At 43.0% G+C, this 14,933-nt stretch overlaps 1 protein-coding gene across 3 annotated transcripts in view; it reads right to left on the bottom strand.

Annotated features, from left to right (window-relative positions):
• Positions 1–8,882, bottom strand: part of fbxo7 (F-box protein 7) — a 35,637-nt gene extending 26,755 nt beyond the window's left edge. Inside the window, exons 1-2 of one of the 3 annotated variants that reach the window (XM_078568187.1) lie at positions 8,692–8,882; positions 3,667–3,849 (exon numbers count right to left, since the gene is read on the bottom strand). In XM_078568187.1, the coding sequence (XP_078424313.1) occupies positions 3,667–3,788 (122 nt within the window). In that variant the 5' untranslated portion in view covers positions 3,789–3,849; positions 8,692–8,882. Of the gene's footprint in view, positions 1–3,662; positions 3,850–8,691 lie in introns of all 3 variants that reach the window. The other 2 variants (XM_078568188.1, XM_078568190.1) reach the window with 2 other exon arrangements.
• Between the last annotated feature and the right edge of the window lie 6,051 nt (positions 8,883–14,933).

Genomic DNA, 14,933 nt, shown 5'->3' with positions numbered 1-14,933 from the left:
ATGATCCCCTGGAACTGGGTGACAAAGCCCAATGTCCTCTATGCCTGCGCTGGTCCCTCTGGCTCAAAATTAATAGGGCATCCATGACCTCCCTGATGGTATGATGAGCTGCCATCTGCAAGATGCCATCCAGGTCCTTCACAGATCCCTGGAACAATCCAGGAGCATAAAAATTCAGGGCAATGATGACCTTGATGCCATAGAGGATTGCCATAGGGTGCACGAGGCCTCATGTCATTGTGGGCCAGAACACACATCCAACAATCTGCATGGATAGGCATAGCCTCCCTATAGCACTGGCACTCTGCCATTTGCTGGTAGCTTCTCTGGCCTCTTCTCTCTGCTGAAACCCCTTTTTGCTACTCTGGTCAATGTCATAGTTACCTGTTCCTATTTCCACTCCCTCAGCTGGCATTTGTTTGTTCAACAGGGCTTCCGCTGCCAACCTCTTCTACCCAAGTAATGCTAGCAGCCTGATGTCTCTCAGAATTCCAACCTCTCACTGTTGAGAAGTGCAAGCCTCCCAGCACCAATGGTGGCAACTGTGCCCTCAGTTGTGCAGCCGAGCATTACTGTCCATCTTTTAAAAGTATTGACCAGTGTCTCCGTTAGTCCTCATGGGTCCCCCCATTGTATTCACACCAGCTGCTCCCCGACATGCTCCAGGCACTGCATGTTCCCAGTGCCTCCCGATTGAAAATTTGAAACTGCTTCTCTGAGGCCTGTTAATGAACTCAATGAGTTCAAAGAGCACTTGGAGGTTCCCTGTCCCCCACCTGCCCTATGAAAATCACATTGCATTCCGGAGGCAGCAGGATCCAGAGCAGCACTCTGGGAACGCAATTTCAAATTGCGCCCACAACCCTTTCTGCCCCCACCAACAATTGAAAATTCAGTCCCTGGAGTCCTTATGTTTTCCCCTCCCCACCCCCCACTAAGGCAAACTGTTCCACTTTGCCAGCTTTTCCTGTTTCTGTTCTTAGACCTATCTCACCTCAATCGCTGCACCTTCAGCTGCTCATGTTCTAATCTTTAATTCGCTTTATGATTTGCTCATTAATATCACTGCAAGCTGCCGTTTTCTTTTTATGCACTTTACAAATTATACTATGCATACATCTCTCATGTTTTTGCTTACTTCCCCCTTTCCTTTGCACTGCCCGTTTAAATGTTGCACATCTTTATTTTTTCCCCAATTTTGCAATGAAGAATTACATCAAATATCAAAATATTGGAAATGTGGCACCTAAATTCACACAAACTAATTTAAAGACTGCTGCCATCAACCCTGGACAGGAGAAATATTGCCAATCCTGATGTAAGCTGGTTTAAGCGGAGTGTTCCCTGACCCTATTTCAGCATTTACTCAGAGATGATCTGTCGCAGGCTGAAAACATCTATATGCTCTAGCCATTTGAAGGAAATAGCTATCAGCCAAAATGATGAGTACACAAAATCACAATTTTAGATTAATTTAATAACTCTCATTTATAGGTACAAATAGAAAATCGTCCTAAGGAGATTTAGAGACAAAATCAAAAACGCCAAGCATGTTTAAAAGTACTCTGCTAATACAGTAACAGAGGCATGGTGCTAATGTCGTTGGACTAATAGCCCAGAGGCCCAGGCTAATGTTCTGAGGACATGGGTTCAAATCCCACCAGCTGCCATGGTGGAATTTGATTTCAATTAATAAAAAATCTGGAATATAAAGCTAGTCTCAGTAATGGTTATCATAATCAAATTTCATTGATTGTTGCTAGAGTCCATCTAGTATCTAGTTCACTAATGTCCTCTGGAGAAAGAAATCCTTACCCGGTCTGAGCTACATGTGACTCCAGATCCACAGCAATGTTGTTGACTCTTAACTGTTCTCGGAAATGGCCTCACAAGCCACTCAGTTCAAGGGCAATTAGGGATGGGCAACAAATGCTGGCCTTGCCAGCAACACTCACTGGCCTTGCCAGCAACACCCACAACCCATTGAGGAATTTTAAAAAATCATTTCGCTTTTGTTGAATAGAGGATCTTTATTTCCCCAATAATACATCACAATTAAAATGAAAGGTCAAGAGACATGGGATCTTGCAAAATACATTTGGCCTGAATGATCCAGTGCAATCACATCAGAACAGGGCAAAATAATTTTCATAACTTTTCTTACAGACTAGCAAATTTCCATGATCAAGCAGAGACAAGGATCTGGAGTTCAATTTTGGGGCAGACTCTTGTGGAGGTGACAGGGGTCTCTTTTCAGAAAGGTCTGCTGTATCTTGTGCCACTCATGCACTTAACGGGCCAGTGGTGGCTTTTTACCCCAGGGTCAAGGGCTCTGGGGCAGAAGTTCCACCTGTCAAGAGCTGCCGGCCAATCGTAGACCAGCAACTCTTCTGTACTTATTACTGGCCAATCATAGGCCAGCAGCTCTTCTGCACTCATCAGCGTCCCCAGGATGACACCCACTCAAAGCGAGGAGGGATCCAAGCACAGATGAATAATGGTGGGGCGGAGGTCACAAGGGGAGGGCAGGGGTCAGCAGAAAGGGAAGTGGGGTGGGGGCTTTGCCTTCCTGATGCCAGGTCCCTCAATCAGGCATTGAATGGGTTTGCTTTCATGTTCCCACATGGCGAGCATCCCACCAGCTTATAAATTGCCCACTTAAGGACCTCAATTGGCAATGGGACAGGAAGGTCACCCATAGGCCACAGGCCTTCCTGCCCTGGACTTCCATCCTATTAAGTGCTCCCCCTCCACCAAACTCAGCACAGGGGAGGACACAAGAGTCTGCCCTTAATGTTTACTGTGGCCACAATCATGAAAAATTACAACGTGATTTTTGTGGGCTTTAACAGTATTCAGCAAATGCAACGTAGAATTATCCAAAGATCTTACAAATAACAATGTTCATAAAGATTCCATTAAACAAACTACTTTAATGAAGAACATGGCTAATTTAAAAGATGTTATCAAATCTTTCAAAACTCTTGCTCAATTGCTGTGAAATCAGAATTCCAATATTATATCTGTAATTTATTTATTATCTTTAATTCAGAAAAACATCATGAGTTGTGTTCAGAGAGGTGCAAGGAAAAAAAACTGGATGCTGAAACAGAGGAGAAATTAGAGGTGAACAAAAGCTTGATCAAATACCTGCAATTTCTTGAGTCCAAATCATACATGCATACGGCAACCACATGATCCCAGGACACATCTAAAGGACAACACTTCCCACTTTCTGTTTTGAGACATTCTCCAGGTGCCCTGACCTTCTGACAAGTCTCTTATGTGAGACCTAATCTATATGCATTACACAGACACTTTATTATCCTTCTTTAGTCTTCCTGTTATTTCTTCAAACAAATCAGCAAGGATGGTTAAGCAGGACCATCCGTTTCAACATCCATGCTATTTTCTTATTTTTATTCTATGTTGTAGGTTCTTTGTATTTCTGTGTATGTCGAACTCACACCATGCTCACTCACTGATAAGGCTAATTACAACGTCGAATGTTGATAATTTGCCATGTGAGTATTAAAAAGGCTTTTCAGTTGGCAACATGACACATTTAACATCATAAACTAAAGACATATTCCATTTTAAACCATATTAGCAGCACAAACAAGCTAGTTAACCATAGAAGCAGTGACTTTACATTACTTCACCTACTTGTATCCCAAGGATGGCAGAAGAGTGCCAGTAATCTTACTGCGCAGGTCAGCGAGCGTAGGCTCATTCTGCTCCAACTCCACCCAGCCTCTCTGTCTTTGAACTCGCACACGCAGTTTCATGGCAGCTGATTCAGCATGAAGTTGTCAACTGCTGTTGATATTTCTGCAGGTGCAAGAGGAGCTAGAGAGAAGAAAGACAGACTAAAATTACTGTATTATACTCAACAAAGGATCAAATTTAACTGGAGGGCAGGTTCATAAATTTTTTGGCATACATATTGAGATACTTTTGATAAGAACTGACATGCTCAGTTCCCTCAAATTGGTCGTCACTGTAGAATGGTACCAAATGGAAGGTCAGGAAACACCCAGAGAGAATGGAGAGAGAGAGAGCAAAAACAACAAATGGTCATCTCTGTCACAGTTACAAAGAAGATCACAGTCAGTTCCTTTTCAGCCAATAAAGGGAGTTCTAAACATGGCAGAAGGAGGGATATTAATTCTTAAATCATGTATTAATTAAGGGCTGAGTCACTGGAAAGTGTGAACAATTTCTATCCTGAGTATCCAGTGACATTTCACAGAAAAATGGTAATCTCCAATATTTTGGAAGACACTCTTATTTTCCTTCTTTCATTCCAGTATCCCATTTGGGGGGGGGGAGAAAAGAGAGAACATTTATTGGTATTGCATCTTTCACATCTTAAACAATTCTCTTCGTGAATAAAATTCTCTTTTCTTCTTAAATGAAATTATGTAGCAAGTCCCACAAACCACAATGAGGTAAATAACCAGTCAATTTAAGTAGGTGGTGGTGTTTGAGGTATAAGTTGGCTAAGGACTCCCTGCTCTTCTTTAACTTTAGTGCCTTGGGTTACTTTTTATCAATTTAAAGAGATATGCAGGCACTCATTGTGGCATCTCATCAAAAAGACAGCACCCCTGTCAGGAAACCACTAACTGCTTTCATCAGTAGTCATCATTAAATGTTCTTGCTTCAAAAGCAAATGAATATGCGCAATATTCCAAAAAAGTTATTCACATTATAAAAATCAAGATTTTATCTTTGAGCAATAGCAGCTTCCAATTTGCCATCCAAGGTGTTCCAGGAGCCTACAAACTATTGTGGTTTTCAAGGCGAAGATCAATGATGATGGTTAGGATTTTAAAGCTTTTTTCCTGACTGTGCTTGGAATCAGTTCAGCAAAAACTTTTGACTGCCAAGAGGGGAAACGCAGACAAGTTTATTTCCAATTGCTTCCAAGGTCATGGTAAAAACCCCCCAATGACTGGAATGATATTAGACACACAGATTTTTACAGTTGAAAGCAAATTAATACTTCAATACATCACTGCAGGAGTTTCTCAGTCCAATGACCTTAACCCAACCATCTTCAAAACATTGACTCCTTAAGATCATAAGTGGGGATGAGATGGAACGATTCCATAATGTTCAGCTCTGTTATGACCGATACAGTTGGTAAAGCCGAGTTATTTAAAAAACCCAGAGGGAAACTTTAAACAACTGTCATAATCAATGTTAACTCAAGAATCAGACCACCAGTTCGAAGTTTTACATTAAATTAAATGAAACATTTTATTAATTTACACAGGTTAAAATATATATGCACATGGCTACGCATTACTATCATAACTTTCAACAAATTCCCAGACTAGTCTCCATTGAGACAACAGCAACCCATAAACTTAACCAAACACCAGACAAAGCATTTTCACCTTACAAATTCAGAATTAGGTTCTTTTCACTTAACAAAACAAAAACAGAATTACCTGGAAAAACTCAGCAAGTCTGGCAGCATCGGCGGAGAAGAAATCAGTTAACGTTTCGAGCCTTCATGGCCCTTCGGCAGAACTGCAGCATAGTTTCAACAAGGGAGAAATATAAATTGGTTTAAGGTGGGTTGGGGGGGGGGGGGGGGGAAGAGACTCATTGAGGGTGTGGTGTGAGCAGATAATCAAAAGATGTCACAGACAAAAGAGTCAAAGAGGTGTTGAAGGTGGTGGTCTTTGAGAAAAGTGCTAATTAAGAATGGAAAACAGGATATTCAAAGTACAGCTCTAGTGGGGGTGGGGTGGAAAGACTAAAGGTTTTAGTTTTAGATTTAAAAATAATGGAAATAGGTGGGGAAAGAAGAATCTATATAAATTATTGAAAAAAAAGCGGGTGGGGGGGGAAAAGAAACGGGGTGGGGATGGGGGGAAGGGGAGTTTAAGATCTAAAGTTGTTGAATTCAATATTCAGCCCAGAGGGCTGTAAAGTGCCTAGTCGGAAGATGAGGTGCTGTTCCTCCAGTTTGCGTTGGGCTTCACTGGAACAATGCAGCAAGCCAAGGACAGACATGTTGGCAAGAGAACAGGGTGGAGTGTTAAAATGGCAAGCGACAGGGAGGTTTGGGTCTTTCTTGCGGACAGACCGCAGGTGTTCCGCAAAACGGTCGCCCAGTTTGCGTTTGGTCTCTCCAATGTAGAGGAGACCGCATTGGGAGCAACGAATGCAGTAGACTAAGTTAGGAGAAATGCAAGTGAAATGCTGCTTCACTTGAAAGGAGTGTTTGGGCCCTTGGACGGTGAGGAGAGAGGAAGTGAAGGGGCAGGTGTTGCATCTTCTGCGTGGGCATGGGGAGGTGCCATAAGTGGGGGTTGAGGAGAAGGGGGTGATGGAGGAGTGAACCAGGGTGTCCCGGAGGGAACGATCCCTACGGAATGCCGTCAAGGGGGGTGAAGGGAAGATGTGTTTGGTGGTGGCATCATGCTGGAGTTGGCGGAAATGGCGGAGGATGATCCTTTGAATGCGGAGGCTGGTGGGGTGATAAGTGAGGACAAGGGGGACCCTATCATGTTTCTGGGAAGGAGGAGAAGGTGTGAGGGAGGATGCGCGGAATATGGGCCGGACACGGTTGAGGGCCCTGTCAACGACCGTGGATGGAAAACCTCGGTTAAGGAAGAAGGAGGACATGTCAGAGGAGCTGTTTTTGAAGGTTGCGTCATCAGAACAGATGCGACGGAGGCGAAGGAACTGAGAGAATGGGATGGAGTCTTTACAGGAAGCGGGATGTGAGGAGCTGTAGTCGAGGTAGCTGTGGGAGTCGGTAGGCTTGTAACGGATATTGGTGGACAGTCTATCATCAGAAATTGAGACAGAGAGGTCAAGGAAGGGAAGAGAAGTGTCAGAGATGGACCATGTGAAGATTATGGAGGGGTGGAGATTGGAAGCAAAATTAATAAATTTTTCCAGGTCCCGACGAGAGCATGAAGCAGCACCGAAGTAATCATCGATGTACCGGAGAAAGAGTTGTGGGAGGGGGCCGGAGTAGGACTGGAACAAGGAATGTTCCACATACCCCATAAAGTGACAGGCATAGCTGGGGCCCATGCGGGTACCCATAGCCACACCTTTTATTTGGAGGAAGTGAGAGGAGTTAAAGGAGAAATTGTTCAGTGTGAGAACAAGTTCAGCCAGACGGAGGAGAGTAGTGGTGGATGGGGATTGTTGGGGCCTTTTCACTTAGTTCCTGTGAAGCCAGTTGGAGGCTTGGAGCTGCCTTGTGATCTCACATTGCCTCTGCTCTGCGCACCCAAAAGAGTTGTCTTGTTATACCAACCACTGCCCATTGAATGTTAATTTTCATTGTATCAAAAACCTCTGAACTAAACCTCTAACAATAAAACCCCTTTCATAGTCCCAATTTTATTAGCAATATAATTATATTGCTTGGTATATGTTAGATAGGCATCAAGTTTCCACCCCACTTTTTGAATGTTCTATCCAAAAATGGAAATGCACACACTCTCTCTTACATATCAAAGCTAGGACTCAAAGCACCCAAACTAGCTGGCTTTAATCCAATTAAGACACACCCACATCCACAGCTAAACCTCTATTTTAAAAGAAAAATATTTTCTAAAATATTATAAGATCCATTCACAGTTCCTGATATAATGTAGTCCAGGCCGCCCAGAACAAGAACAAACATCTAGACTTGAACCAACAAGTGATTGACAATGGCCATCACCTTATGTTGTGGCTCAGTTGGTAGCTTTCTTGTCTCTTGTGGGTTTAGGGCCCAAAAATCTGAGGGAGTGCTGCACTGTCACAGGTGTCATCTTTCAGTCAAGTTGTTAAACCAAACCCTGACTGCCTCACAAGTGAATGTAAAAGACCCCATCACCGTTTTGAAGAGCAGTGGAATTATCCCCATTATAACATTAATATCCATCCCTCAAGCAAAATCACAAAAACAGATTAACTGGTCATCATCACAGGGCGGTTTGCAGGAGCTTGCTGTGTGCTAATTGGCTGCCATGTTTCCTACATCCCAACAATAAGAACACTTCCAAAAAGTACTTCATTGGCTGCAAAGTACATCGAAATGTCCTGTAAAGATGCATGGCTTTCTTTTTAAGTGAATTACAACAGTCCACTTCTTCCAAGCACCCTTGGGGACTTGCTGGACTGGACTTCAGTGGCAGCAGCAGGAATCAGCACAAAGAAATTACTGTTCTTTCAGCAAAGTCTGAAATACCGTGTGCAGTTGAAATCCAGGTTATAATAAAATACAAACACTGGTATTAAAAGAGATCGGTGAAATATTAAAGCAAAGATGATAAAAATCGGATGGAAATGACCCGAGGGGGCAAAATACACGTTTGCTAAGAAAACGCAGGTTACATCGTCAACGTACAAGTGAGGGAAACACAGAATGACATTGCAGAAGGAAGGGCAGCAGCCTGATTTACTGGAACCTCTTGTAAACAGTTTCACTTTCGATTCTGAAGTTACATATGTAAACACTGCCTGCTCCCTCTCTGCTCCACACAATCTCTGCATCCAGAAGCTACATTCCCGCACAGGCCGCTCGCCCTGAGCCAGGAAGGGGGTGTGGGGGGAGGAGGCTGCACAGGCCGCCCGCCCTGAGGTTGCCACGATTCCGGCTGGGACACAGCCTGCTCCAGGCTCCTCCTAGGGCCTAACTCTGTATCTGCCCGAATCCCCGTTACTTACAGCTCTCGGGAAGGGACGAGGCAGCGCTCCGCCCAAGCCCACACTCCGCTGGGGTTGATTTGCCACCGCCTGTCCCCGGTCACTATGGTGATTATTACTGCCCGTCCCGCAAACTGACTGCGGCACAAGCCCCGCCCCCCACCAGAGGAGAGGGGGCGGGGCTATCAGCTCCATCGACTGCGTCTGCGCCCACGCTGGCCGGTCCAGTGCCGTGTGGCAGGCTGAACGCCTCGAGTCCGCGCATGCTCAGAGCCATCTCTCTGATGAATTGGTGAAGCCGCCATTGACAGTAACGGCATCACTCGGTGTTAGAGTGCTTTGCTGCTGCAACGTGAATCCCTCAAGAGTTTTCACCACTCACGTTTTTTAAGTTAGTGATTTGAGGCGACAGCCACTTATCTATGGTTTATAAAATAATCTAGTTTGATTAATGAAACTTATAAAAACACAAATTTTCATGCAGCTCTTGGCCTTGTGGAGTATGCCAATTATACCATTGTGCGAACCCTAGCAGCTTCTAATGAGTATTTATTGAAATTTTCAATGTGCAAAACCTATGCAAACAATGACCTCCCCCATCCTAACTTCAACTATCCAGAATTGTGAGGCTGTATATTCATTTACAGAGTTAGGCGGCTGAGGCAGAAATCATGTTAGAATTCATGTTTAGTTTGGATAGATGGATGAGGGACGAAGGGATATGGGAACAGGACGGATAAATTCGGATTAGCGTTATTTACTAGTGTGGATGATAAACACTGACATAGGTTGGTTGCACTAAATTGCCTGTAACTCCTATGTAAATATTTAGAAGCAGTCAACAAAGATTTCAGAAAGGAAGATCATGTTTGACAAATCTGATAGAGGCCTTCTAGGAACTGACAGATATGGTTGATGGGGGAAGTACAATGGATGTGGTGTGCATGGACATTCATGAAGCCTTTAAAAATATACCACAGAATAGACTAGTGCAGAAGATTAGGGGGTATGGAATTAAGGGAAACGCAGTAAATTCGATTATGAACTGGCTAGGATGGAACATCGTGTAGGAATTAAAGACAGTTTTTCAGGGTGATTGCAAGTGAGTAGCAGCATTCCACAATGTTCTGTTCCTTTTTTTTTAGCAGGTCATTTGGCCCTTTGAGCCTGCACCTCCATGGCTGATCTGATTGTGGTCTTAACTCCACTTTCCTGTCTGCCTTCATAACCTTTGACTCCCTTGTAAATCAAAAATCTTCTAACTCAGCCTTAAATCTATTCAATGACCCAGCTTCCACTGCTCTCGAGGGAAGGGAATTTCAAAGACTAACCACCCTCTGAGAGAAGAAATTTATTTTCATCTCCGTCTTAAATGAGAGACCACTTATTTTTAAATTGTGCCCCTAGTTCTAGATTCCACCACGAGGGATCCTCTCAGCATCTACCCTGTCAAACCCCTCAGAATCTCTCATTCTTCTAAACTCCAATGAGTATAGGTTCAATCTGCTCAATCTTTCCTCATAAGACAACCCCTTCACTCCAGGAACCAGCCTAGTAAATCTCCTCTGACCTGTTTCCAATGCAAGTATATCCCTCCTTAAATCAATTAAGCATGCTGCTATCTCTCTCCAATTATATAATATTTTGCTTTTCTATTCTTCCTGCCAGAGTAGACAACTTCACATTTCCCCACATTGTACTCCGTCTACCAATTTTTTGCCCACTCATTTAGCCTACCTAAACCCCTTTGCAGACTCTTTGTATCCTCTTCACGACTTGCTTTCCTACCTATCCTTGTATCATCAGCAAATTTGGCTACAATACAAATGGTCCCTTCATCCAAGTCATTAATGTAGATCGCAAATAGTTGAGGCCCCAGCACGGATCTCTGTGGCACTCCATTTGTTACAGTTTGCTAACCTGAAAATGATTCATTTATCCCAACTCTGTTTCTTGTGAGTTAGCCTATCTTCTATCCATGCTAACAAATCACCCCAACACTGTAAGCTCTTCTCTAGTGCAATAACCTTTTATGTGGCATTTTATTGAATGTCTTTTGGAAATCCAAATACACAGCATGTACTGGTTCCCAATTTAATCCACCTTGCCTCTCCATTCCTCACTCTAATAAATTTGTCACACATGATTTTCCTTTCACAAAACTACGTTGACTCTGTCCAATTGTATTATTGATTTTCTAAATGTCCTGCTACTATCTCCTTAATAATGTATTCTACCATTTTCCTAATGATAGATGTTAGGTTAATTGGCCTATAGTTCCCTGCTTTCTGTCTCCCTCCTTTCTTGAATTGTAGTGTTTCATGTACGGTTTTCCAATGCACTGGGACTTTCTCCAGAACCTAGGGAATTTTGGAAGATGACCACTAATGCACCCATTATCTCTGCCGCCACCTCTTTTAAGACCCAAGGATGCAGACCATCAGTTCCAGGGACTTGTCAGTATTTAGTCTCTCAGATTAGGTCATTCAAATTTGGTCTGTGATCAGGGGCAGGATGGTGTGACTGCAGGTGTGGGGACCCAGGGGGTAGAGTTTGAGGAGCCTCAGCCTCTGCAACTATCCAACAATTACAAGGTTCTTGCAAGCTGTGTGGATGAGAGCGGGGACTGCAGGGAGAATGAGCGAACTGACCACGGCACCGTGGTACAGGGAGCCATTCAAGTGGGAGAAGGAAATGGGAGCATAGTAGTGGTAGGGAACAGTATAATTAGGGGGATAGATACTGTTTTGCAGCCGAATCCCAAAGACTGTGTGGCCTGCCCAGTGCCAGGGTTAAGGACATTTCCTCAGGGCTAGAAAGGAACTCAGAGTGGGAGGGGAGGGATCCAGTTGTCATCGTCCATGTTGGTACCAACGATATTGATAGGACTAGAAAGGAGGTTCTGCTGAAAGAATTTGAACAGTAACAAGCTGAATTAAAAAGCAGAACCTCCAAGGTAATAATTTTGGGATTGCTACCTGAGCCACGGGCAAACTGGCATAGGGTAAATAAAGTCAAGGAGTTAAATGCGTGACTCAGAGGTTGGTGTAGGGGGAATGGGTTTCAGTTCGTGGGCATCAGTACTGGGGTAGGAAGCTGTTCCGATGGGACGGGCTTCACTTGAATCATGCTGGGACCAGTGTCCTGGCGAACCGAATAACTAGGACTGTAGAGAGGGCTTTAAACTAAATAGAGCCGGGGGAGGGTTCTGGAAAGAGGATACATAGGCTTACAAAGCAAAAGGATATGGCAGCCTTGCAGGGCAGCTATTTAGATGATGATACCCAGGATGTGACAGGAAGGGACAGAGTGTACAAACATTAAAAAAAAGCAGCAAATAGGATCAAAGGGAGAAAAAAACGGTAAGAAGGCAAAATTAATGGCCCTTTACTTAAATGAATGTCGTATTCGGAACAAAATAAATGAATTAATGGCACAAATAGAGGTTAATGGGTATGATCTTATAGCCATTACGGAGACGTGATTACAGGGAGATCAAAGCTGGGATATTCAGGGGTATGTGACTTTTCAAAAGGACAGGCAGGAAGGAAAGGGTGGTGGGATAGCTTTATTAGTACAAGAAAGAATAGGTACGATAGCAAGAACGGATCTTGGATCGGAAGATGTAGAATGCATATGGGTGGAGGTAAGAAATAACAAGGGGAAGACGACACTGGTGGGAGTAGTCTATAGGCCCCCTGACATTAGCTATATTGTAGAACAGAGAATAAATCAGGAGATAATGAAGGCATGTAAAAAAGGCAGTACATTAATCATGGGTAACTTTAATCTTCATGTAGATTGGGAAAATCAAATTGGCAGAGGTAGACATGAGGAAGAATTCATAGAGTGTGTTCAGGACAGTTTCTTAGAACAATATGTTGTGAATCCAACCAGGGATCAGGCTACTTTGGATCTGGTAACATGTAATGAGGCAGGGTTAATAAAGGATCTCAGAGTAAAGGATCCCCTAAGAAACAGTGACCATAATATGATAGAATTTAGCATTCAGTTTGAGAGTGAGAAACTTGGGTCGGAATCAACAGTGCTAAACTTAAATAAGGGTAATTACAAGAGAATGAGGGCAGAGTTGGCTGGAGTGGACTGGGAAAGCAGTTTAGCAGAAAAGACAGTTGATGAACAATGGCAGATGTTTAAGAAAATAGTTCATGACTCTCAATAAAGATGTATCCCAGTGAGGAAGAAGGATTCAAGGAAGTAGATAAACCAACCATGGTTAATCGAGGAAGTTAAGGACAGTATCAAATTCAAAGAAAAAACATACAATGTGGCAAAGATTAGTGGTAAGCCAGAGGATTGGGAAAGTTTTAAAAGCCAACAAAAGATGACCAAAAAAATAATAAAGAGGGAGAAAATAAACTGTGAGAGGAAACTAGCAAGTAATATAAAAACGGACAGTAAGAGCTTTTTTAAGTATATAAAAAGGAAGAGAGAGGCCAAAGTAAACATAGGCCCCTTAGAGAATGAGGCTGGAGAAATAATAATGGGGAAATCAGGAAATGGCAGAGGAGTTGAAAAAATACTTTGCTTCAGTCTTCGTGGTAGAAGGTACTAATGGCATTCCAAAAATACTAAATAATCAAGGGGCAAAAGGCAGGGAAGAAATAAATACAATACCTATCACTAAAGAAAAAGTACTAAGGAAACTAATGTGGCTAAAGGCCGATAAGTCCCCTGGACCTGTGGGCTGCATCCTAGGATATTAAAGGAAGTAACTACAGAGATAGTGGATGCACTGGTAGTAAACTTCCAAGAATCCTTAGATTCTGGAAAAGTCCCAGAGGATTGGAGAACAGCCAATGTAACTCCCTTATTCAAAAAGGGAGGGAGACAAAAAAACGGGTAACTATAGGCCAGTTAACTTAACATTTCTCATTGGGAAAATGTTGGAGTCTATTAGAAAGGATGTAATAGCAGAGCATTTAGAAATACATAATCTAATCAAGCAGAGTCAGCATGGCTTCATGAAGTGGAAATCATGCCAAACAAATGTATTAGAATTCTTTGAGGAGGTAACAAGCAGGATAGGTAAAGGGAAACCAGTAGATGTAATATATTTGGATTCCCAAAAGGCGTTCGCTAAGGTAATGCACGTAAGGTTACTTAATAAGATAAGAGGCCATGGTGTTGGGGGTAGCATGGGTAGAGGATTGGCTAAATATTAGAAGACAGAGAGTTGGGATACGGGGGCATTTTTAGGATGCAACCTGTAACTAGTGGAGTGCCACAGGGATCAGTATTGGGGCCTCAATTATTTATAATATATATTAATTACTTGGACGAGGGAAGTGAATGTGCCATTGCCAAGTTTGCGGATGACACAAAAATAGGTGGGAAGGCAAGTGTTGACTATGACACAAGGAGTCGACAAAGGGATACAGACAGGTTAAGTGAGTGGGCAAAAACGTGGCAGATGGAATATAATGTGGGAAAATGTGAAGTTATACACTTTGGCAGGAAGGATAGAGAAGCTGAATATTATTTAAATGGAGAAAGACTGGAGAAGGCTGCAGCACAGAGGGATTTGGGAGTCCTTGTGCATGAATCCTAAAAAGTTAACATACAAGTTCAACAGGTAATATGGAAGGCAAATGGAATGTTGGCCTTGATTTCAAAGGGAATGGAGTATAAAAATAGGGTAATCTTGCTAAAACTATACAAGGCACTAGTTAGACCACACCTAGAATATTGTGAACAATTTTGGTCCCCTTATCTAAAGAAAGATATACTAGCATTGGAGACAGTCCAGAGAAGGTTCACTAGGTTGATCCCTGGTGGAGGGATTTTCTTATGAGGAGAGATTGAGTAGGTTGGGCCTGTACTCATTGGAGTTTAGAAAAATGAGAGGTGACCTTATTGAAACATATAAGATTCTTAGGGGGCTTGACAGGGTAGATGCTGTGGGAGAGTCTAGGACATAGGGCATAAGCTCAGAGAAAGGGGGCACCCATTTAAAACAGAGAGAAGAGGAATTTCTTCTCTCAGAGGCTAGTCAATCTGTGAAATTCTTTACAGCACAGGGCTGTAGAGGCTGGGTCTTTAAGTATATTCAAGGCTGAGATAGACAGATTTTTAATCAGTAAGGGAATCAAGGGTTATGGGGAAAAGGCTGGAAAGTGGAGTTGAGGATTATCAGATCAGCCATGATCTCATTGAATGGCGGAGCAGAATCAATGGGCCGAATGGCCTACTTCTGCCCCTTTGTCTTATGGCCATCTTATAGTCCCATTAGTTTTCCTAGC

The sequence above is a fragment of the Cetorhinus maximus genome, chromosome 22 (genome assembly GCF_964194155.1).
Source record: "Cetorhinus maximus chromosome 22, sCetMax3.hap1.1, whole genome shotgun sequence".
NCBI classification, from domain to species: domain Eukaryota; kingdom Metazoa; phylum Chordata; class Chondrichthyes; order Lamniformes; family Cetorhinidae; genus Cetorhinus; species Cetorhinus maximus.
The sequence above is the reverse complement of the archived record's forward strand: the minus strand, read 5'-3'. Positions and strand labels throughout refer to the sequence as shown.